The 23,868-nt window shown below is 43.3% G+C and overlaps 1 protein-coding gene across 3 annotated transcripts in view; it reads right to left on the bottom strand.

Moving 5' to 3' along the window:
- Nucleotides 1-4,687: 4,687 nt before the first annotated feature.
- Nucleotides 4,688-23,868, bottom strand: part of UNC5B (unc-5 netrin receptor B) — a 166,440-nt gene continuing 147,259 nt past the window's right edge. For 2 of the 3 annotated variants that reach the window (XM_081004668.1, XM_081004669.1), the window contains 6 exons: nt 22,737-22,905; nt 20,838-21,071; nt 16,761-16,910; nt 14,814-14,978; nt 13,686-13,864; nt 4,688-11,550 (listed from right to left, as the gene is read on the bottom strand). In XM_081004668.1, the coding sequence (XP_080860794.1) occupies nt 11,385-11,550; nt 13,686-13,864; nt 14,814-14,978; nt 16,761-16,910; nt 20,838-21,071; nt 22,737-22,905 (1,063 nt within the window). In that variant the 3' untranslated portion in view covers nt 4,688-11,384. The remainder of the gene's footprint in view (nt 11,551-13,685; nt 13,865-14,813; nt 14,979-16,760; nt 16,911-20,837; nt 21,072-22,736; nt 22,906-23,868) is intronic. The other variant, XR_013986109.1, reaches the window with a different exon arrangement.

The following is a 23,868-nucleotide window of genomic DNA, read 5'->3' as shown; positions in this document are numbered from 1 at the left end:
TTTTTTTTAAAGTCTGTGTGTGTTGGTAGATTCTAACACTGAAAGCATCTGTGAACGACAAATACCAACATCGTCTGCACTGTACACAAATGCATAGTGGATCAATACCTGTGTAGAAAGGGTATAACTTGCCCTTACTCGCCTCCTTCTTTGTTGAAAAGATATCTGAATGATTGGCCTCCAGAGCTAACAAAAATAACTCAGCAAGGCTACACATGGTTTTTGTTTTCCATTAAACAGACAAAAGAGAAACTTCTGCATGCCCCTAAAGCAGGTTACCAAATGGAGACATGCGTAAAATTAGAAGAAATCCATAAGAGCACAGTGGCTTTCTTCAACGGCATGGCCAACCCAGGCCATGAGAGCACCCGAGGAAGAGATTGCGCGGCCTGTCCTGGCCTGTAAGCCATCAGCTCAGAAGGGACAAGTTTGATATTTCCAAGCTGCTGTGGTCGATCATGTCAGAAAAGGCACTGTTGAAAAAGCACCTCAGATCAGATTAGCACAAGAGACTGTGACAGCCTGCCAGGGTAAACAATACAATTAGGGTGGGTAGCTGGGAAAACCTGCATTTAGCTCAAGCTGTTCTGGTCCATCAAGTAAATATTACCCATTAAAAACTGCTTAGAAAGCCAAAAGCTGGATGTATTCAATCAGTAATACAGATTTGTCTGGTGGCCGGTAACAGCTTTTGCAGGCTTTCATACACTTGTAATATGTATTTTTCCACTGATAATTTGCTTTGGTTTCCCTCACATTCTTTTCCTTAGCCAGCTATGGCCACTGTTCACAAAGTGTCAGAGTCTTTTCAGTCTTACTACTGATTTTAATTCATTTTGGGCTACTTTGAAAAAACCCCAAAACTTCCTGGTTTCCCTCTCAGCAGATCACACACATTATAAGGCTGAAAGCCCATACAGAGGTTCGATAATCTGTGCTAAGGTTCTGCACACGGAGTAATGTTTGCCTAAGCAAACCCTATTTAGATGAGTGGGACTTACTCCAAATCAGGTAACTTGTGTTTCTCCTGAGAGCTGCATTCCCTTGTGGTGAACAAGGCCAGGGACAAAAGTGGGCAGGGCAACCATTGCAAATTCTACATTTCTACACCCTTCCTGCCTTTCATTCAGACGAGCAAGAGGTGTTATCAGGTCTTAAAGACACATTCCAGCCAGGCAAAAATTCTTGAGATACATAGCAGGGCCAGTGAGGGGCGTGACCTAGAGAGAAGGGGTGTGGCCTGGGGAAGAGTGCTGAGGGCCAGATGGAGGTCTGCATTTGTCTCCCAGGGCCTGACATTTGCCACCTGGTATACAGTGGTACCTTGCTTTACAACCATAATCTGTTCTGGAGGTCCGTTTGTAAACCAAAACAGGTTGTAACCCAAGGTGCGCTTTCACTAATGGGGCCTCCCAAAAAAATTTGTAATCCCCCAAAATGGGTTGTAATCCAAAAAAGGCTGCAAACCGGTACACACACTTCCAATGTTTCACGTGTTTGTAATCCAAGACATATGCAAACCAAGGTACCCCTGTATACTATGGGCAGGTTAATAGGACTGCAGCCAAAATGGACAGATGCAGTAGTACAAAACCGGCTGCTTCACTTAAATAACAGAAACAGGACGTGTCATGTCTGAATGACCTTGCTGTACCTGTTAGGAGGCATACAAAGGAAACCACTCATGGTTACTGTCGAATGAATCAGTGAAGAGGTGTTTGAACCCCCTCCCTGAAATCTAAAATGGCACCCCAGCATGCATCAGAGACTTGTTTCCTTCCCTTTTGCCCAAGGACGTTAGTTTACTGCCAAAGCCCCCTTTTGCACACCCAGTTCTCTGCCAGAAGAAGAAAACAGGCAAATGCCGTCCATTATTGCAAATGGAATTTGGCTATTTGGTCTAATAGCTCAATCAAGCTTAATTCATTAGGTACCATTCATCAAAAACGGACAATCTTCTCTCTTCCTGCTTAGGCCTACATAAGATGTTGTGTCCTCACCATATAGTTCATAGTAAAGGGAAGGAAAAACAAAGATCATGAGGTATTTGAATCAATAGGGCTGATCTTGAGGGCCATAAGGAATGTGAAGTTGTGAAAGAGTCTTTCACCTTTGCATTCTGCTGCAGCCTTTTTCCTAATTTTCCTCACTTTTCTCTTTTGTCCTCCAGACTTGTATTCGTACTCCACAAATTTCACCCTGAAAAATTGCTGAAGCACCTGTATACGTGTTCAAGCATTGCCTAGCCACAGACCAAACAAGAAGAGGTGGCACAAACTTAGGTTTCCCTTTATCTATAGTCACTGATTTATCCTTCACTGAAGAGAAATATGTAGGTAATACTTGCTGAGCAAATGTGCACTGGGGCCTAGTAGTTGTGCAAATTGAACTACGGGTTTCTGTCACACTTTGCCATGTTTGCATCGTATCTTTAAGTATTGGTGCTTAAGGGACATTTGGGTATTGCTGAAGATTCAGCCACTGACATTTTTAGCCACACTGTGGTCCACTGAGATACCAAAATTTATTTGGCAATTTATTGTTCGTGGTCCAGACCCCCCCCCCCCCAAGGCTCAGGGTCTGGGCCTCAGCAATTTTGTAGTCACCTACATGCAGAAGGCCTCAGGTTCAGTCTCTGGTGTTATGTACTGAAGTTCTCACCCTGGGCCAGCAGGGGGATACTGTAGATAGTTTTCACTTAGGTCCACATATGCAAATAAGGGATTGAAAGTGACGTTCAGTGATTGGATAGTTACAGAAAATGGTTACTGTTGCGTTCTAGTGGAGCTCTATATAAGCAGGCTGGCCGAACCCTTCAGTTCAGTTCTCTTCTGGCCTGTGAATAAACAAGAGCTGTTTGAAGAATCGCTGTGTCATCTGATATGTTCACCCACAACCTAACATCTGGCATCTCCAAAAAAGACTGGAGGAGACTCCTAACCTGCAGCCAGTCCGTATGGAAAGTACCAGTCTGAATGGACCAGTGGTATACTGATGGACTTGATATGCTGCAGCTTGATGCTGCTCTCTGCCTCCCCAGTATCTGCCGCCTGAGGCAGCTGCCCCACTCTACTGAATGGCAAGGCAGGTGCTGGGTAATGGTTCAGATATTCCCCAGGATCCTGCCCTCAGTGCTAGTAGTTAAAAGCAGTGCCTATAGCAACTTGTGGCTCAGAGGTTGTGAACCTGTAGCCCCTGCTCCAAATGCAGACTCTGTAACAGAGGCTTCCCCTAAGCTGCCGGTGCAGTGGAAAAAAAGAGACTTACATTGTTCTGTAAAACAAAACAGGGTTGCTCAAGAAGACAATAACCTTCTTGAACCACCATTCCCAGGGAGCTAATTTGAGCTTTCCTCAAGAGCTTGCTGTGATATCTTTAACACAAGATCATTGCACTTAATATTACAATAGTTGTGGCCATCTCTGATACATTAAGGAAGCAAATATGCTTCTCAGCCTCTGTTAAGAAATGTCAGACCACACCTAATGTTAGCCAAAGTATTAAGCAGCTGGGTAATATAATAAATGTTTAATAGATCTATGGCTGTGACTTCTGATCAAGCAGGAGTGATGGAGTTAGCCCCCTTCACCCTATCCCAGCACAATAAACTCACTGCAACTGATCAGTGGCGGAAGAGTAATGCTGCCACCTTATGGACCACTTGCATAATGGCAAACTGCAAAGTGTTTCAATCGGATCCTCCCTGTTCTATGAATTAGAAGGGAAACACCATAGGAGCTGATGGTGATATAGTACAGTATTCGTGTCCAGCAATACTTATGAGAAAACAGAAAAGGAAATTTTAAATTGCCTTGATTGAAGCATAAGTAAGAATGCCAAAGGAGAGAAAAGAAGGAAAGTTAGTTGGAGTTCAATAGTTAAGCCGGTTTTATTTATTTAGAGCTAAGCTGAAATTGCTCGGTTTTTTTAAGCAAACAATTTCACCAGTGCTGAAAAACAATGTGTACAAGCAGAGTTTATTAGGAAGTTCCCTATTTGCAAAGTCTAGCTGATTTCAGGAGAGGGAGAGGACTTGCACACTAGCAGAATTCATAGTTTGTCTATCCCTGCCTCCTGGAAAATCAAAATGGAAAAGTACTCAGAACAGTTCTAATAATACTATTAAAAAACTGCAGCCTTGAGGAAGTACCACTGCAATCCAGAGGTGACTTCATTGGAAACTACCTGTGAGAATGTTGGCTTCTGTGTAACTATGGCTTAGCTGATAATTATATTGAACACCAACAATATGAAAGATGACCACTGAGGCTGTTTAGGTGCTAATATTGCCCTCTGCCTAAACATATGGCTCCTGGCCTGTATCCCTCAGCCTACCTGTCAGCACTAAAAGTGCCACCCATGTCCCAAATCTTACCTGTGTAGCAGGGAGCTTTCTTTTTTTCTTTTATTTTGACAAAGTATTAAAAATAAAAAAATAAAAATAAAAATGTGCACCCCACCCCCGAGACCATTCCATTTTAATTATCCAACCTCCCAAAATTTCAACACCTCTTGTGATGGTTTTGACATCTTTCCATTTTAGCAGAACAAATTCTACAGACACCTTCCATATCTCCTCAAAATCATTTCTCCTGCATATTCCCCATCTTACATTAATCACACATGTTAATTTATCAGGGAGCTTTCTGTCCACTGGGAGCTAAACTAACGAGTCACACACAGTTGGTTTTAATTTTAAACTTTTTATTAGACTAGGAAATATAATTTATTGCATAAAAATTAATTTGTTACAATAGGAATGCTAAACCTTATTTACAGTTCTTAGTTTACAGAATAAACAGACACGTGTTTTGAGGATGCTTCCGGACCCCTCCCCCCACCAAAAAAAACCCCCACCTGGACGTATAAATATGAAAACAGAATGGAGAGCAAGAGAATGAAGGACACTCTTAAGGGGAGAAAGGAAACCGTGGTTTGCTTTCACCCAAACGATGGCATAGGGTGCCCATGTCACAAAGCTCAGTGTGACCACAGAGAGCACCTTAAGAGACAGTGCGGGAGGGAGAAAGACAGGCACAATTCTCCTTTGTGTGAGCAGAGGGTCCTTTCCAGGCAAAAGGGCTCCCTACTTGGTCAACATACACTCTTCTGAACAAGAAGCAAAGAGAAAGAGGGTGAACTCTGCACACTTCCTGACGCTGCTCCCTATTGCACACCCACGGATCCCTAATCTGTTATATAGTACTGATCTCTCTCTGTCACCCATACCAGATTTCTACTTCTGAATTCTCTCTCTCTTACACACCTGAATGCACATATCTGTACACCCAGTATCCAATTCACACAAAAGCAGGTTGGCCTCTTAACAGACCACTCTTTCCCCACCAGCTCCCTCAGTTTATATGGCAGGCCCACCCATGAGACAATGTGAGGTGACTGCCTCAGGCGGTAAGACCCACAGGGGCAGCAGATCTTGATGTAGATCTTCTTTCACTCCTTCTTCCCTGGCAGGGAGGGGGATGCCTTTTTGTGGTTTGTCTCAGGTGGCAAAATGTCTTAGGCCTGTCAGTGCCAACATGAATTTACATCACTATGTGTACAACTGAGTTTCATATATCTTCAACTTCTCCACCCACCCATCCCACAGCCACACGATCGCATCGGCTTGCAGAAGATACACAGTGAGCAGGAGCTAAGCACATTCACCCCAGATTTGCGTTAAAGGTCTTAAGGTACATTCAGACATATAGATGAAGTGGGCTGCTCACATGAACTGGTCTCTGGATTACTGCAGGGATATGCTTATGCGACTGAGAGAATTGTGAATGGGCAGAAACCTTCTCAGATTCCATGTGGCCACGTGACACGAAACAGTGACAACAACAGAATATGAGAAGCAATATTGGGTGGGGGGTGGGGATGCAGAGAGAGATGCATGCACTTTTAACACGCTCTGCTCCTGGAATCTAAAGGCAGGTAATTTTAAAACTTATCAGCCTATTTCTACAGAAAGTAGTAACGTTCACTTACTTAGCTAAACATTTCAAAGCCTAAGTGTCTAATTGTGTTTCCAGCCTGAACCTTTAACTTAATTGACTAAATGCAATTCTTAAACAAATCACCCTGACGTACACCAAGAGATCAGGCTAAAGACTGGAGCCTTCTTTTTAAATTTCTCACAAACTCCTAATACAATCTCCCTTACGGCCTCACTTTTATAAGTGGAATGTGTGGATGAATTTATTCTATTAAATTTATCAGCAAGCAGTTCAGTCATATAATATATAATATTCCAGCTAGCTGAAAATGTTACAAAAAAAAAACCTATCGTGCTCTCATCTGATGCCATGTTGAAGGAAAGCAATGCCTGCAGCTCTCCCCAAATACCTTGTGGTTAAATGATTACAGTATCTATTTTTGATTGAGGATTGATTTTCTTTTCTTTTACTGCCACACAAGAAACAAGCACTAATAACTTCGCTCTAAAAAAAACACAAAAAACCCCCAGATGCAATTCTCAGAAAGTTCATCATTTGGTTCCAAAAATCTGGATATTTTTCCAGATTTGTATATTGCATATGAGATCCCTGACAACTACGATGTGAAAAAGAAGAAAGCATGCCCTACCAATGGGTATATAAACTCTACAGACGAGAGAGTTACGGACCCTGCATCAAGCAGGTCTAGTCCTTTAAAAATGTTTGTCAGGTACAGGTAAAGATACCCAAGGTCTCCAAATCCATGGTCACTAGAAGCGCCATCAAAACCCCCAAATACTGACATGTTCTATCTTGTATAGATTGGACCATACTCTTGAGAGACCTGAGCTGCAACAGGAACGTTGCTTTGGTGTAAAAGAATTTGAAGAAGCGTATAGTTTGGACTAGGAGGTTCTGTGCACCTGAACCCTACAAATGACACAAATTCACAAAACATCCCAAAAGGTTAGAGAATAGGGCTGCAGAGCTAGCGAAAATGACTTTTTGTCTGAGGAAGAGAACGAGTGAAGAAAACTTCACACCTTGAAAACAGGCCCTGCGTTTGCAGCGCTTAACAAAACACACACACACACACACACACACACACACACACACACCATCCTCCCCCATGGATTTGCCTTCTGTGTAGATGTCCAGGCTCCAAGCAACAAAAATGTCTTCTTGAATTAAGAGTCCACGTTTAGCATTCTATTTGTTTTCTCACTGTAAGTGACCTCTAAACAACGGGGCTATATATTCTGGTTAAGCAGGCATTGCCTGCAAACTATTTGCAGTCTCTGGGTTCCTGTATGAAATGTTTACTGTCATTACAGGAACACGAGGCAGCAACTAGCTTTCGGCGCCTTCCTTGGGCACATAGATAAAAAATTGCATCCTGAGAAACGACTGCAGCGATGGGGAAGCTGCTGTTTCCAGATGTTGTTGGGCTCTCTGTGCCAGGATAGGCAAAGGTCAAGGACCATGAGAGTTCAGCCACATCTGGAGGATCACAGCTCCCCCCTCCTTGAACTACTGGTTATCAAACTGCCACATAAAGACATAACGTTCCAATCACGTTCCCGCTCCCTGAGTAGGTGTGCCATTCAATTTTTTGTTTGTCTTCAGCACCTGTCTTCCCCCAAGAGCATGCTACCGTTTAAGGAGAATGAGGTAATTGCGAGGGTCTTCTGGTGCAAGACTTGCTATGTCGTGCCATGTCTTTAAAGTTATTGCCTACGAACGTGTCCTCGTGGGAAGGGAGAAGAGTTAGGAATGAAAGGATCAGCATGATGAGGCAGTACTGCTCTTGGTGCCATGCTATGCTTTATGGAAGAAGACAATCTTTTTAAGAGGTAGTGACTATAAGAAAAATACCCTGCAACTACACAGTGCTTGCAACAACCTGAAGAATAACGGATAACCAAAGGCCAATGCAAATAGAAATATATACATATATAAATATATACGAAAGTAAGGTAATACGGGTGCATTTGCATTAGAATTTTACTGCTGGAACTACCCTTATACTGCAAGGTTTGTATCCCTTAATCTTGGTTCTGTACCAAATCTAATTTTCTCATGGTGGAAAGATCTGGCAAAACAGAATAGGCAGCAATGGCGAAACTGAGACCTACATTCCTACTGCCAACTCAAAAATCTGCTCCCTATTAGTTGTAATTAATATCCGAGTACACTGCAGACGTCTAGCAAACACTGCCAGCTGCTTTCTCCTGTGATAATGAGGGCTAGAAACCTCATTGAAAGGAAAGTATGAAGAACTACCTGAACTGGGCACTGTGTGCGCAGCAGCTGCAAATCTTTAAAAATATTTCCTGCTAAGAGGAAATGAACTTCTGCTGCATTTCCACCTAAGATCTTGTTGCCATACATTTAACAAGGTTTTTTTTAATCATTACGCCTGGTGGCTGAGTTTATTAATAACTTATTTCAATCTGGGGCTATTCAAACAATATCCTTTCCTCTTTTCAGTAAGCTATCACATACAAGGGAGCCATTTGCATTGTTCACGAATACTCATTTAACATTTTTGTTGTTGTGTAATTTACTTCTCTTCTAAAAGAATGCCTGCAATATAGAGAAAAAGGTAAGGCACTGCAAAGCATTACCGAAAGAAACAAAAATTATCACAACACCACCCATTATTAGCTTTGAGTCCTTGTGGAATTCTGTAGCTAAACTGTCCGGAATGAGAGTCACCTATAACAAGCTCAGAGATTCCAAATCTCCCTCCCTCCCTCCCCCACACGGATGGGCTGCCGCTGAAATTGCTGGCACTTTGCTCTTCTTCTCTGGCTGTACTGCCAGCAACCCACCACTGTCTGGCTTGTCATATCATCCAAACCTGGGACAACAGTTTGTTTTCCTCCTAGCAAATCACAGACAGAAACCAAGATTTGTTCTTGGTGTACCTCTTGTGGCTTGTTTGGAGGCAAGCAAACCATTATCCTGGGTTCGTATGTCAAAATTCAGACTGTGGCTTGTTTCTTGGCTGTGTGGTAGTAGCAGCAGCAGTGGTAGAACCAAGTGCTCACAATTTCAGCAGTGTAGGCTTGTTCACATTCAACTATGGCTGAATGTGGCATGCAAACCAGGTCTTTGAGATACTCCTGGGTAGTGGCTGAAACAGTTTTCTCAGATTTTTTTAAAAAATGTGACGCGAAACACAGCTCAAAACAAAATTGGTGGGAAGTTTCTGCTCCTCCAGTTTGAACTGTCACCATTAACATTTCTTATTTCTCTTGAAGAACTACACATTAGGCGTATCTTTGTTCAGTCCTGGATCCTGGATCCTGTCCTGGTCCTATCACTAAAAACAGTGGGACTTTTGCTCATGCTTTCAAAAATTCAAAATGGATGTGATGCAGACACTTGCAGATAACTTTATCCACGAGTGGAAGCAGTAGCACACATTCATCTCACCTAGCAGGTGTCATCTGCTTGATGCCTATTCAGACACTGCAGGGAAGTTAGTACAGTGGTACCTCTAGTTACGTACTTAATTCATTCCAGAGGTCCGTTCTTAACCTGAAACTGTTCTTAACCTGAAGCACCACTTTAGCTAATTGGGCCTCCTGCTGCTGCCGCGCCGCCGAAGCACGATTTCTGTTCTCATCCTGAAGCAAAGTTCTTAACCCGAGGTATTATTTCTGGGTTAGCGGAGTCTGTAACCTGAAGCGTATGTAACCCGAGTTACCACTGTACTACCTTAAACAGATACTATCTTTCCTACGAAGAAACCTGGAAATAAGGTGCCTCCTATTAGGAACAGGTTCAGAGCGCACAAGTTGTCTGAGGAATGTTCTGGGGCATATGAGAACATTGGCTGACATTCCCCAAGGAAGTGCCCGTGCGCACTAAGAGCTGTTTGACAGTGGAGCGGACTCCCTCGAAAGATGGTGGACTCTCCTTTCTTGGAGGTTATTAAGCAGAAATTCCTGCACTGCAGGCTAGATAACCCTTGGGGTCCCTTCCAACTCTACGATTCTATGATTCTATTATTTCATGACCTGGATATGGCATTATGAGGTGGAATCCCACCCAAAATTAGTGACAGACTGAACACACCCTTGATTGCTAAGCCTTCACCATCTCAGTTGGGATTTTTGAACTCCAGCTTCCTGGGCTGCATAGCATAGCAAGAGTCCTTGTCTCAACCCAACCCCCCTTTGGCCAAAAGTCATTCTGAGCACAAGAAAACCTTTTACACATTCCTCAATGGAGCTATCTTGATTCTGGCCTGAGACTTGTTCCTTGACTAACTGGACTTCATTCTACTGAAATGGCCCACACAAGGACAAGTAGGTTAAGCAAAGCAAGAATGGCTCCAAACACAACTGAGACAAGACCAGAAGCAAATACCAGTGGATATTTGGTCAGGCATATGTGGGCACTTCACCAGATTCTGAGGTGGGCTGGAAAGAGTGTGAAGGGTTTGTATTGGTCTGTCAAGAAAGCTCCCCAAGAAATTTCTCTCAGCTTCTTTTCCAGAAACAGGTTAGTTCTCCTGTGAGTGAATTTTCAGACTTATTCCCATTCATTCTGCTATAGTCAGAGAAAGAGATGCAAGCAAAATGTTAAAGAGAAGAAAAAGTTTTCCCTTTAAGACACATATGAGGCTCAGGTCAAATGATCAATCCTACCTGATCAAATTTCATAGGTTACCACATAAATTGATATTGTTTAATTTTCACTGAAACATCATTGCGTTTTCTCTCTCCCTCTCCCTTTCTCCGAGTGTCATGATACTCTTGCTCTCACATACATGAAAGATTCTTATTGAATTTTTAAAAAGGATGCATCCAAAGATCTGGATAATAAATTACTTGCGTTTCCTAAGAAACTGGTTTCCTTTTTTTCCCTTTTCCATTTTTTAAATGTGTCTTAAAGCTGTTTGAAGCTTTTGACAGGAGTAAGCAGTCTTTTCTAGATTGTACTCGACTCTTCAAAGCATAAATTGCCAGCAAAGAAGAAATAAAGGGAGAACAAGGCAGGGAATGGGAAGAGGACAGGAAAAGAAAAACAAAACAAAACAACCCCAACCCAGATTCTTAGCAGCCCTCAGAAGCCACACGAGGCAGCAGAAGCTGAGGAGACCACAACTGCCACAGGCTGCGGTCACGGAGCAATGATACACTGCTTTTGTGCCCCGGTTCAAAGGCTTTGAGGAGAAGGAGGAAAGGAGTCTTTAACACTTGGATTGCTTGTAAACTGCGCAATATGGATCTCTAAGGCTGATTGTGATTTGAGGAGGGAGAAGTGCGAGAAGGGAGAAGGAACCCCATTCCAATCTCTTCAGAGTTACGCTACGGCTCTGCTTCTTCCTTGCGGTCCTTTCCCCATCAGTTCCCAAAAGGGCTGCTCCCGCCATTTTCTCTCACTCCACCTTCCGCTCGGCCATTGCCAGAAGTCTTCTCGAGAGCTGCATCAGCAGTCCCCCTCTGTTGCCATGACAACCAGCATCTCGCTCTTGCCCATCTCTTCCAAGGCACTGGCCAGAGTATTAAGATCCCCGTCATCTTGGTGCTGGGCTTCCCATAAGTCCAGGATGACTCCTGTTGGGCTGGCTTTGGTGGCAAAGAAATTCAGATACCTGTGCAGGAAAGAAAACAAATGAGAGAGGGAAAGAGAGGGAGAGAGATGGTTGGCGTCAGTGTTTCCCCTTAAGATCTCTGTGATATCACGGGGCTCATAATAAAACTTGTTGATGTATTCCCACACGTGAGATTACAGATCCCATGAGAGCACATAAGGCAGGGATGTTGGGATTCCCATTAGCTCCAGCCAGCAGTCCATTAGCATCTAGAGAGCCACAGGTCCCCATCCCTGACTAAGGGCTAGGCCTTTAGTGATGACTGCGTATGACCAGTGGAAGGACGACGACACAAATTCAGAACAGGACTTGAGGGGGAAAGAGAGATAAAGTGCCTGATTTTGGTGAAGCAGCTTCTACCAAGTCTAAAACATAACATGTAAACTCACACTTTTAAAAAGCTCTTTGGAGCAAGGTAGAGCACGGCATGATTGTCATTCACCTAAGGACACTGGCCAGAACACTGCTGAAGGAGGGATATTATGTACTTCTTTCTGAGTGGATAGCTCAGTTGGTAGAGGATGAGACTCTTAATGTCAGGGTTGTGGATTCAAGCCTCATGTTGGGGGGGGGGACCCTGCACCGCAGGTCGTGGTCCCTTCCAACTCTATGATTCTGTGATTCTAAAATTAGGCACAACGCTTTTTTAAATAAAAAGAAAAGACAAACTTTTAGAGGAGCCTGGAATATACACGAGGAAACCAGGAGTCAGCAGGGTGGGGGAAAATAGATCTGCTACAAATTTTTACTGACACAGAGGAGCTCAGGGTTTTTGCTGACCTAGTTTCTTTGACCTTTTCTGGGATGGTACCCCAAGGGCCCCCGATATCTTTAAACCAAGGCCAATGACACTGACAAAGTCTCCGCAGGAAAGTCGCTCAGCAAATGAAGGCTGCTGCTTTAACAGAAAATGGATTCTCTAAGTTGCAGCAGTATGGAACTTACTGCTCACAGTGACCAGGGTGAAGCCAAGTGCCTTACCTAGGCTACATGGTATAGAAGCCCTTGGCTTGGCAGTGGCTTCCCAGCTCCTACATCTTATTCTGGGGAACCTCCAACTGGCACCCTTTTCACTGTTTGAATGAAATATACATCCATGACAATGTTTCAGCAACTGCTTAGAACACCAGCAGACACCAGTCATTTGGGAACTGGCAAGGCACCCAACTGTTTGGGCACATAGCAAGTTCTATTTTATTTTATTTCTGCTCTGAGCACCTGGGCCTGAAGACAAATGAGTGAATCAACCTGGGTGGCTTTCCTAAGAGAGTGGCTGGGCTCTGCCTCCCCAGCTAGAGACAGCAATGTTTCTGAATACTAGTTGCTGGAAACCACAGCAGGGGAGAGTTGCTCCTGTGCTTGCTGTTTTCTCTCAGGCATCTGGTTGGCCACTGTGAGAACAGGATGCTAGATGGGCCATTGGCCCGATCTAGCGGGCCCTTCTTATGTTCTTCTATCCTGCCTGCTGGAAAACTCTTCTATATTTTTAGTAAAAAGTAAAGGTACCCCTGACCATTAGGTCCAGTTGTGGACGACTCTGGGTTTGTGTGCTCATCTTGCTCTATAGGCCGAGGGAGCCGGGGTTTGTACGCAGACAGCTTCCGGGTCATGTGGCCAGCATGACTAAGCCACTTCTGGTGAACCAGAGCAATGCACGGAAATGCTGTTTATCTTCCTGCCAGAGCGGTACCTATTTATCTACTTGCACTTTGACATGCTTTCGAACTGCTAGGTGGGCAGGAGCAAGGACCGAACAACGGGAGCTCACCCCGTCGAGGGGATTCGAACCTTCCGATTGGCAAACCCTAGGCTCTGTGGTTTAGACCACAGAGCCACCTGCATCCCCTATATTTTTAGTAGGGCAGTAAAAATGTTCCCCTTCTTACAGATATTCGATACAGGGAGCGTTTGGCTGATAGTTAATGTTTAATGTTATTTATGTTTGCTGTTTTATGAGGTTTTCCCTCTCTCTTCTAGTGTATTGCACTATTCATTGTCTTGAGCAAGGATTTTGATCCAAGAGGCAGCCCACAGATATCAGAATAAAGAATTAAATAAGTGCAAACAAGCAGCTCCTTTGGCTCTTGTGTTTCCTGCAAGGATGGCTGATGGCAAAGCGCTGAAACAAAACCCACCGGTCCATGGAAAGTTTCTGAGCAAGGAGCCGCCAGTCGTTTCCTCTGGAGTTGGGGGCATCAAGGCTGTTGCAGATTTTCTGTCGTATCGACAGAGGGATCTTGAAGGCATACGGCCCCAGCTGAGTCGTCAGGGCACTGCCAGGATAGGAACGCAAGGCATCAAAGGAGTTGGAGTTCTGGAAAACAAAAAAGGGCGTAGGCTCACTGGCATCTGTCAGATTTAGAGGCAATTTTTTTTTTACTAATTAAGCAAATAAGTTATAAGCTGCCTTTTAGGGCCCAATTTCCCTCCCCAATGCGTTGTAACAAAATGGCAAATATACAACATACAGATAATTAGGCAACCCGGCATGCATGGATGGTCAGAAATAGAAACAATGGGAAAGAGAAGGGTAAATATCATGCCTTTAAAATATGTATCATTGACTTGCATAGTGGCATCACATTCTTCTGCTTCACTGAACCCAGAGAAAAATCACCCTTCGGATATCAACATGCATGCTTGAACAATAGCGGGTATTGGAGGGTCAGAGCATGTAACCAGGACAGAAGAATTAGGTTGTTTGCAGACTGTTGTTATTTTGTGGCTGGGATTCAGTGGCAAAATCACACTGTGCAATTAAAATAGTATCGGCAGTCTTGTTCTCTTGTGTAAAAGACCCCCTCCCCACAATTGAACTTTCTGTAGTAAGGGAAGTGATGGGAAAATGGAATAACGACTGCTTGATGCAACACTGTAGAACCTCCCTGCAAACAAATCAAAATGAATGTTCCATAAGCAGCGGATGCCATATGGCTTCCTCACAAGTGGAAGGAAGGTTGCATTTTCCTCGGTAGGGAACTTAAATGTGTGAGATAATAGGTTCTGCTCTACATATTCCTGCAGACTACAGTGCCACATCCATGTCAGAGAAAGCAGGCAAGAAGAATGTGGCCTTCTTTAGCAAGTTCTAGGAGTGAGCAATGGCTCACAATGTGTGTCAGGGAAGATTTTGCCAGTTAATTCTAGCCAATAGCTCAGAGAGGCCACTGGGATTCCTGTTAAATTTTATTCTGCTCCACTTGTCTTCTACCAACCAACCACACAGCCTGCTTGCTTCTGCAGCCTGGATCCCCTTGGCTCACCTCTCCAAGGGTAATGTGCAGCTGAAATATCTGCCCTTCTCCTTCCACTTGCCGGACACAAATCTTGCAGGTAAGTTCTGTGGAAGCTGGGCTGTGTCTCTCCAGAGTGAAGGTGCAGTGAAGTGCCCGCTGGCTGCCACTCCAGATATGATAGAAGGGGATTTCCTGCAGCAAATAGTAATAACAATAAATTATTAATAAATAATAGTAATAATGATATGTCAGCACACTGGGATGCCATCACACTGGAAATGTGACAGTTGCATATTTCAAGGAAGGAGGGGGAGTAAAGACTGCTAACAGAAGAGATCTCTGATAAAACAAGACAAGTCGGAGGAACAAGTATAGATTATGAGAATATACGCCAAGACTCGGTATGGTAAAGGGACTGATGACTGATGGGGGAGGTGGAAAAAAAACTTTCCTTTCTTTCCTTATGTGATTAAACAAGAATCCCCTCCCCTTACAAGTCAGAAATGTCGTTTTAAGGACTTAAGCTGTGGATTTAAGGCTGTGTGGAGATAAACTTTCGAACCAAAGCATGTTTTAAGAAGAGCGTGGAATGTATAAGGGCTTTGGAATGATGCAGTTAAAAATGCCGTCGCCATATTGGGAAGTTCTGTTGGAGGACTTAAGTCTGGAATGGAGAAATAGAGAAATAGAGCTGTTTTTATATTGTGGGTGAAACTCCTCAGAGGGACTTAAGAACGACAGTTCTGTAATTAACGATGGAAAGAGCGATGTTATCTATGAAGGTGATGATATATGGAAACCATCTCGATTTGAGGATTGGAAGAACGGAAAAATTCACACAGGATTATTATTGGTCTTTATCGGCTTAAGGAGACTATCAGAAGAGATCATAAAGAAAAAAGAGAAAATATATGAACAAGATGTGATGGGGAAACAGCAAGATAAGACTGGATAGAATTATGAACTCTGTTTGGACTGATTTGGACTGATTTGGACATTAAAGCAGTAGCAAGAAGATGATCAGAATCCCCCTTCGGATCTTGAAATATGGGTCCCCTCAACAACAAAATTTAAAATTCGGCTTTGTAATTTGGAATTTATGTGATGTGATTTAATTTGATTTGATTGGCCGGTTAATAAAAATTATTTTTTAAAAAAGGAAATGTGCCAGTTGGTCACTGTGGCAATGGAACAAGTCTACACAACCAGAACAGGTCTGCATGCCTTTTGGTCCTTCAAGTGAAACGCAGCCCACCAGCCAGCTCCTCAACAAAGCACGGATGCATCAGCAAACCAGTTCCAGGCTGGTGGGGAGAAAATGGATTAAGGCGCTCCTGGTGGGCTGTATTTGTTTGGCTCGATGGTTCTTAAGTTACAGCCTTCAAGTCCTGCTTGTGGGTTTCATGGAAGCATGACTTTTGGTCCGGCACAGCAGGAGTCTTCCTATTCTCTTAAGATGTTCAGGCCTGTTCTGGAAAGCATTGTTGCTTAGTTACAATGATGTGTGCGTGTTTAGGCAAAGAGGTCTGGCTGAGATGTTTTTGTGTGTCTGTGTGTGGAAGGCACTGTGGTCTATAGGTGCTATTCATATCTTTTGTAGGACTCCTAAGCACAGTGCACCCAGGGATGGGCCCATTTAGGGTCTTCCATTCATAGGATAATTTGGGTCTCACACCTGCGTGAGATGGGTACCACAGGAGACTGGAGAAATGAAAGGACGCCCAACCTTCTGGTGGAAATCATGAAGTAAGGATGTGGGAGAGGACAGAGCAGTCACAAAGTCTTTCTAAGGTATATGAAATGTATCTTCCCCAAAAGCCAGTGACATAATTCTCTTGTGGTACCATTTCACCAAGGATAAATCTGCAGATGAAATATTCTGGAAGAGAACAGTGATGAACAAAAGCAGTTTTGCTGGTGGTCTCATCGAGGCACTCCCTCTGTTGTTGGTATGCTGGCAACCCAGCCACTCACCTGGTACTTGGCCAGGAGTTTGCTCCTCCAAAGTGAATGAGGGATATCATGGATGGAGAGGCGCAAGTTGTGATAACTGTCCTTAAACAGCAGGGGCTTGGGCTCTTCCAACAGGTAGCCACCAAGAGTCCTTTCTAATTCAAGTACTTCCTGTGAGACAAGAGGGGAGGGGAGGAGAGGAAGGACAGATGTGAGGCCCAAGGACAAATGATGGCAATTTAACCAGCGAGCATCTCCTATGCTCCCAGATTGTCATATGCTGCCAGATGGGGCACTGATAAGTCTCTATTTTGCGCAGCAGCTCCTGAAGCAGAATTGCTCCTGGACAAACACTGTATCTCTTCCTTTATCACATTTACCTTTACCACCATCACTGCCACCAGGGCTGCTTGACATGAAGGGGAGAAAATATCACAGGCACTTTAAGCTGCAATAATAAATAGCACAGGCAACTCATTCTGAAAGGAAGCAACTAGGTTCTCTATGTTTCCAGGCTGCTTGCTGGTGGTGGCTCAAGCACTGGATTCCCTGACACTCATAGGTCTAATGCAGTTTACTGGTCATTTGTGGCACAACCCCAGATGTATCTTTCTGGCCATGGGAGCTGGACTTTGCCAGCATCTGGGCTTGGGTGCCTGGAAGCACCTTGTGCTTTCCTTGTGAACATCTCCTCTGCATCCCTCTAGACACTGTCAGCTGGAATTAGATGTAACATTGATTCAACCCAATGTACCGCTATTCCTTTGACTAGTGCCGTAACAGGTTGCGACTGATTGGTGCTATAATTCAAGCCAATCAACCAGAAAAAAAATCCCATCTGGAAACTCATACTCTTTTGACTTAAGTCATATACTCATCTCCGTTTTGGAATTCCAGTATTTTCCCCCTGTATCGTTTTCTGCAGCGATCCAGTATTTCAGCAGACAAACCAGCTCAACAATCCTTTCAGCCCTCACAATGACATCTTGGGGGAAAACAGCAACCCTCTACTTCCTGCACCACCCTGACAATAAACATGACAATGTGAGAAGCAGAAACGCAGAGTCTTCTTCCCTATGATTCACTGGTCATATCCTAAATCAAAACCTCAAAAAGCTGATTTCTAGAGTCCTCTTCTGGCTCTTTCAGTGTATGAAGAGAAGCTAGACACCAACCATGACATCAAGGTTAAAAACACACAATGCGGCAAGATCGGAAACACCAGCTTGATCACTGGAACTAATCACTCTTGTAGGATGAGGGCAGATGGAGATTTATACTTCATTAAGAATGATGGGTCGCTTTCATTAGTCATGCAAAGCAGCGCTACTATTATTGATAGGCTTTGGAAATAACCTGAAAAATAGATATTTTTCAGATTGAGAGCAAGCAGGCAGTTTTCCAGTGGGTCTTTAATCCCTCATATTTTAACTCTGATTGCAAGACAAGCTTGCATATGAAAAATAATGGGTAAGCCTCTAAGGCCTGTAGAATTTCTGACCCACTGTCAGAGCCAGGCAATGCCACGCCTGAACCCAGAGATGCTGTCCTGATGAGCAAGTGAAGGCCAAAGGCCCAGATCCTAGTACCTACACCAGACAGGCCAATCTGCAGGCTTTGTACTGCCTGCCAATCATAATGGGGAGCGTGAGCATATTGCACACCCCTGTCTGGTTGTGTGGGCTCTGAATGTGCACAGCATGCTAACATGAAAGCTTCCTTGGAAGTAAGCCCCACTGTGTTCAGTGTCTAAGACTGCAGAGAGATCATTTGCCATAGCAGCAATTGTAGGGGGCGGGGGGAAGCCCTTGTGTTTTATCTTCAAAACAGGGCATAGAACAGTCTCCTTCAGACACCCTTCCTTTCCCTCCGGGGACCTCCATTTAAAGCAAGGAGGCTGGTCTCTGAGGAATGGGTTAAGGGAACCTATTACTGAAACCAAACTGCAGGTCACTTTTCATGGCATTGCATCAGGCAGTTTTGCTCCCCAGAGCAACCCTTTTCCAAGTTGCATCGCACACTCCTTTGACTGCCAGCATGGCCATTTTGGGCAGCAGCAGTCCAAAGTAACAACAAATGGGGAAGTCGGACAAGTAGTGGTGAACATGCAACTTCTGTGCAGTTTTTCCTACCCTCTCTGAGGTATGGCCCCAGGCATAGTCCCAGAGCAGGAAAACAAAGAGGCTGACATTTCCGTTAGCTGAAGTTTTATTCCTAGACACTTAAGAGGTGCAGATTCCAAAAAGGTAGGTCATGTTAGCTCTGGTTCCTCAATGCCCTAGTGATGACTTGAATGCAAGGATGATACTATAGTACCAAAGCAAAGAATTTTCACACCACCTCAAACACAACGCTTCTGAGTGGAGACAGTTCACATGTTCAGTTGCATGTCCCCAAGTGTATAGTCAGCGCAGAGAAATCAAATGAATAAGGCTTTAGTCTGCCGCAGCAAAGAATTCCAACAGAGAATTAAAGATGAGCACACTTTTATTGTGAACTTAGTTTAATGTCTATGACAGCTTTTTTTAAAGGTACCGTAGGATGTTCAGAGCAAATCTAGGCGTAAAATATAAAATAGGAAACTGCCGTATATGAATCAAACCACTGATTTAATCTAGCTCAGTACTGTATGCCCTGACGAGCAGCAAATCTCTAAGGTTTCAGAGAGTGATCTCTCCAAGCTCTGCCTGGAGACATCTGGGACCTTCTGCTCGAAAAGCATGCACCTACCATTGAGCTACGGCTACTACCATCATTCCAGGGAATTTCAAGAAACAAGGGTGGTTCAGACGTGTATGTATATCACTTAATGGCTTGCAGATGGATGCCTTAACAACCCTCAGTGAAAAATACTGCTCTCAAAGAACTATGGAAGCCTGGTCTACAATACTTATTTGGTGATGGCTATTTCACTTATGCAAGGCGCCACTTAACTGCATTACTGTCATCGAGTGGTGATTTCACCCTTAGACGTGCCAAAGGAGAAAAGTGCTTCTAGGAACCCTTTGTTGTTGACAACTCTGGAGCATACTAGAAACATGATGGGTGTAGCCAGGGCAATTGATGCTTAATTGGCCACAGGTCACCTTGTCTTTGCTGAAGCAAAGACTATAAAAAAAAATGGTGCTGATTGCATCGCTGCCTCATGTATGACCCTCAGTAGCCTATTCCTTTGAATGCAGTTGGTTGTAATTGGTTTTAATTTCTGAAAATTAAATTGCTGTAATTCACCCTGGGACCTGCTGGTGAATGGCAGGTAGTAAATTTAGCAGAAATAATAATAATAATAATAATAATAATAATAATAATAAAGAAACATGATTTTTTTTTTTTTTAGTAAGTCTGTGCCAAAGTCTCAGCTAAAGTGGAGTGATCACTGTGAATGTTAGGATGAGTGAATCAACATTCAGTGTCATGAAGGAAAACGCCTGGGAGATTTTCTTATTGGGGCCGTGGAGTGCAATCTAAAGTCAGATGCAGTTTGCATTCAAACCTATCAAATTTGCACCTCCCAAAATAATATATGAACTGAAATGCAGGCTTTCTTCAAGATTTGCACTTAACCGAGTTCTGTGCTGCACTTCTCCAACCAAATGATGTTTATAAAAATGCACATGTTAAGAGAAAGCATGCATAAAAATGAACATATTAATAAAAATTGGCATACAAAGATGCATTACATTAGAGGAAATGGCTTCCAAAAAAAGAGTGTATATAAAAATGTGCTTATAAGGAGAAATTCACACTGCTAGAGAAATGCGGAGAACTGAATTTAAGATTGGTAAAATTGATTTATTTATGAAATTTCTATGCTGCCCTTTGTCCGAGGATCACAGGGCAGTTTACCATTCAAATAAATAAAACTGAAATGAGAAACCGAGAGAAATGAAACGGACATATTCCATTTCAACCCTACAAGAATCCCGCCGAATTTTTAAGTTAGCTACTGGGATCACGGAGACTATTCAGAATGGAAAGTTTTCCCATCAGAAAAAAAACTTATCTGCCTGATGAATGGTTTAATTAAGCAGCCAGAAAGGAGGAGGCGTGCAAGTCAAGTGCAAAGAAATTCAAGAGGGGCAAACTGAGCAATGTTACCTTCAGGGCATCCGGTGTGTCTTCCAGGCAGTATACTTTGACATTGTATTCCAGCGAAGTACAAAGGGTGGGGGCAAAGATGGCGAGCTGGAGTCTCTTGATGGCCGACCGGGAGTAGGACTCTCCCACGAGGACGTATGTCCCAAGCTGGTCTAGCAGAACATGGCAGCACTTAGGTTCCAACTGGCAGTAGCAGGGCGTGTTTAAAGTCTCTTCATCCAGAGTTACAACTTCCTAAAGGAGAAGAAAGGGGTGGGCAGAGCAAAAAACAGAAGTAAATTTCTTCCTGGTACCTACTTCCATTGGCTGGAGGCCAGTTGGTTAGCATGTCAGATTTTTATTGTCTGTATTCAATGTCCATTGCAACGTAACTCAGAAAAACAAAAACTATCCAAGAGTAAGTTAAACAAAAAAAATTCAGAAATACAAGTTGTCAAAATTTTAAATAGCAAAAGTCCCCAAATCATTTGCATAAAAAAGAAAGAAATCCCATTGGGCAGTCAACACTGTTTTGGATCAAAAGACAGTGACTTTCTTGCTGCTGGTGCACATGAACCAAGCTGAAATTATTATTCAATAGATATGTCTCTCTGTTTACTAGCACCAGGGTTGAGGGTGCTCTGTTTAACAAGAAGTAAAACTACAGTATGGTCACCTAAATTCTGAAATTCAAGAAAACTGAATCCTGCAGCTTGCATAAACTATGCCATTAAGCAAGATTGTTTATGGCTCTTCATTTTTTTGCACAATCTGTTCTGCAACTTTTAACATTGTTTAACATTTTCTGAAATAATTTTGCCCAATTTATTCTGCCATTGTCACTCATGGCAAGGAGGTGAAGAGTTACATAGGGCACTAAAGTCATGCTCTCTTGACGACTGGAAATCTATTGCTCATGTGAGTTCATCAGGCCCTTTCCCCATATTTTCAAGTATATCTTCCCAACCATAAGGGTTAACATTTATTTTTATTTTTTGTGTGAAAGCTGTGATTCTAGGCGAGTTGAATTCTGTGGCTGGTACAACATTCCAGGCTGCAGGTTTTCAGCAGAACTGCCATCACATACACAACCCTGATTTATAATACTTCCAGGAGGGCAGCAATGCAATACCTGCAAGGTCTCACCTGCCTTGCATAAATCTGGTGCTGCACTGGCATATATTAGCTTTTTATCGACTTTAAAAATGCTGCTATCCTGACTTTTCACTTCTGCGTTGTAAACTTCCTAGATCTCATGATTCTAGCAATACGTGTTTAAAAGGGGTTTCTCTATCATACAATTTTTGAAGGGAAAGTTCATCATTTTGAGCATAGAATCATAGAATCATAGAGTTGGAAGAGACCACAAGGGCCATCGAGTCCAACCCCCTGCCAAGCAGGAAACACCATCAGAGCACTCCTGACATATGGTTGTCAAGCCTCTGCTTAAAGACCTCCAAAGAAGGAGACTCCACCACACTCCTTGGCAGCAAATTCCACTGTCGAACAGCTCTTACTGTCAGGAAGTTCTTCCTAATGTTTAGGTGGAATCTTCTTTCTTGTAGTTTGGATCCATTGCTCTGTGTCCGCTTCTCTGGAGCAGCAGAAAACAACCTTTCTCCCTCCTCTATGTGACATCCTTTTATATATTTGAACATGGCTATCATATCACCCCTTAACCTCCTCTTCAATGGGGTTTCTAATCAGCAGAGACTGATTGACAGGAGATGTTATAGAGTTGTGTGGGGAGGGAGGGGTGGACGAGAAAAAAACCAACAGAAACCTATCAATCTCCTTACCTTAAAATGCTTTATAACTGATAAATAACCATACATTTTTAAGTAACTGGCTTGACCAACAGATTGCATGCGGTGCCTTCACCAATGGAACAGCTGATTCTGTTCCCAAATCATGTCTTACCTCCCAGTTTCCTTGGTGGGACTGGGTTTTCAGTTGCAGCATCCAGTCTGGGGAACTGACTTCTGCACAGTGGGGGACGGTGAGGATGACAGGGCGGCATAAGAGCAGCCCGGTGGGGCCACAGGTCACCATGGGGCTCAGCACCGTCTGTGTACCTTCGGATGGAAAGCTAGAGAGGGCAAGGAAAAGAAAGCTAAGTTGTCTCCAGTGACACAAAGGAAGTCAAAGAACTGGGCTGTGGCACCTCAGAGGAAATGGATGGCTTGAATGAAATGGGGAATGGCTTGAATCTAACCTGACGAGAGCAATATTTGCTGAATAAAGCCCCTGAATGCAGTCTGGCTAAATATTAAATTAGTTAGAATTATCCACCTGCCACAATCTCCCCTCCCTTTAACTTCAATAGGGTTTTAAGCAACTGAATGGTGTCCTGGATTGCTGTCTTGACTTAAAGAATAAATACTAGGAATATTTGGTGTTACGTTGGCGGGGATGCCAGAAAACCGGGACTTATGGTTCACATGTGGTGGGGGTGTAAATATGTACTTTCTTTTTTTTTTTTTTGGCAAAGGGTGTTTAAGGAGATAACAGAAATCACTCAGTTGAAGCTGATCAAAAGTCCAGTGGTAGCATTATTATCAATTTACGATGTGGTGGAAGGTTCACAGGCTATGAAGGACTTGCTCACAATTTTATTGGCAGCTGCGTGAGTTATTATAGCTAGGAAGTGGAAGGGGCAAGGTGAATATAAAATGGAAGGATGGCATAAAGAGGTGTGGGATACAGCTATTAATGATAAATTAACATGTGCTATTAAGGTAAGATGGGGAATGTGCAGTAGAAATGATTTTGAGGAGATATGGAGGGTGTTTGTAGAATTTGTACTGTTAAAATGGAAAGGGGCCAAACCATCGCAAGAGGTGTTGAAATTTTGGGAGGTTGGATAGTAACAATGGAATGGTCTCGGGGGTGGGGTGCACATTTTTATTCTTATTTATTTATTCTTATTACTTTGTCAAAATAAAAAAATAAAATAAAAAAGAAGAAATACAAATGGTAAGTCGAGTGCAGGCAGATAAGAAAATTATAGGCCTTGCGTAAGATCCAAAGCAATACGTCTAAGGTGGCTTTG

This window comes from Podarcis pityusensis, assembly GCF_964106645.2.
Source record: "Podarcis pityusensis genome assembly, chromosome: 5".
Lineage (NCBI taxonomy): Eukaryota > Metazoa > Chordata > Lepidosauria > Squamata > Lacertidae > Podarcis > Podarcis pityusensis.
The sequence above is the reverse complement of the archived record's forward strand: the minus strand, read 5'-3'. Positions and strand labels throughout refer to the sequence as shown.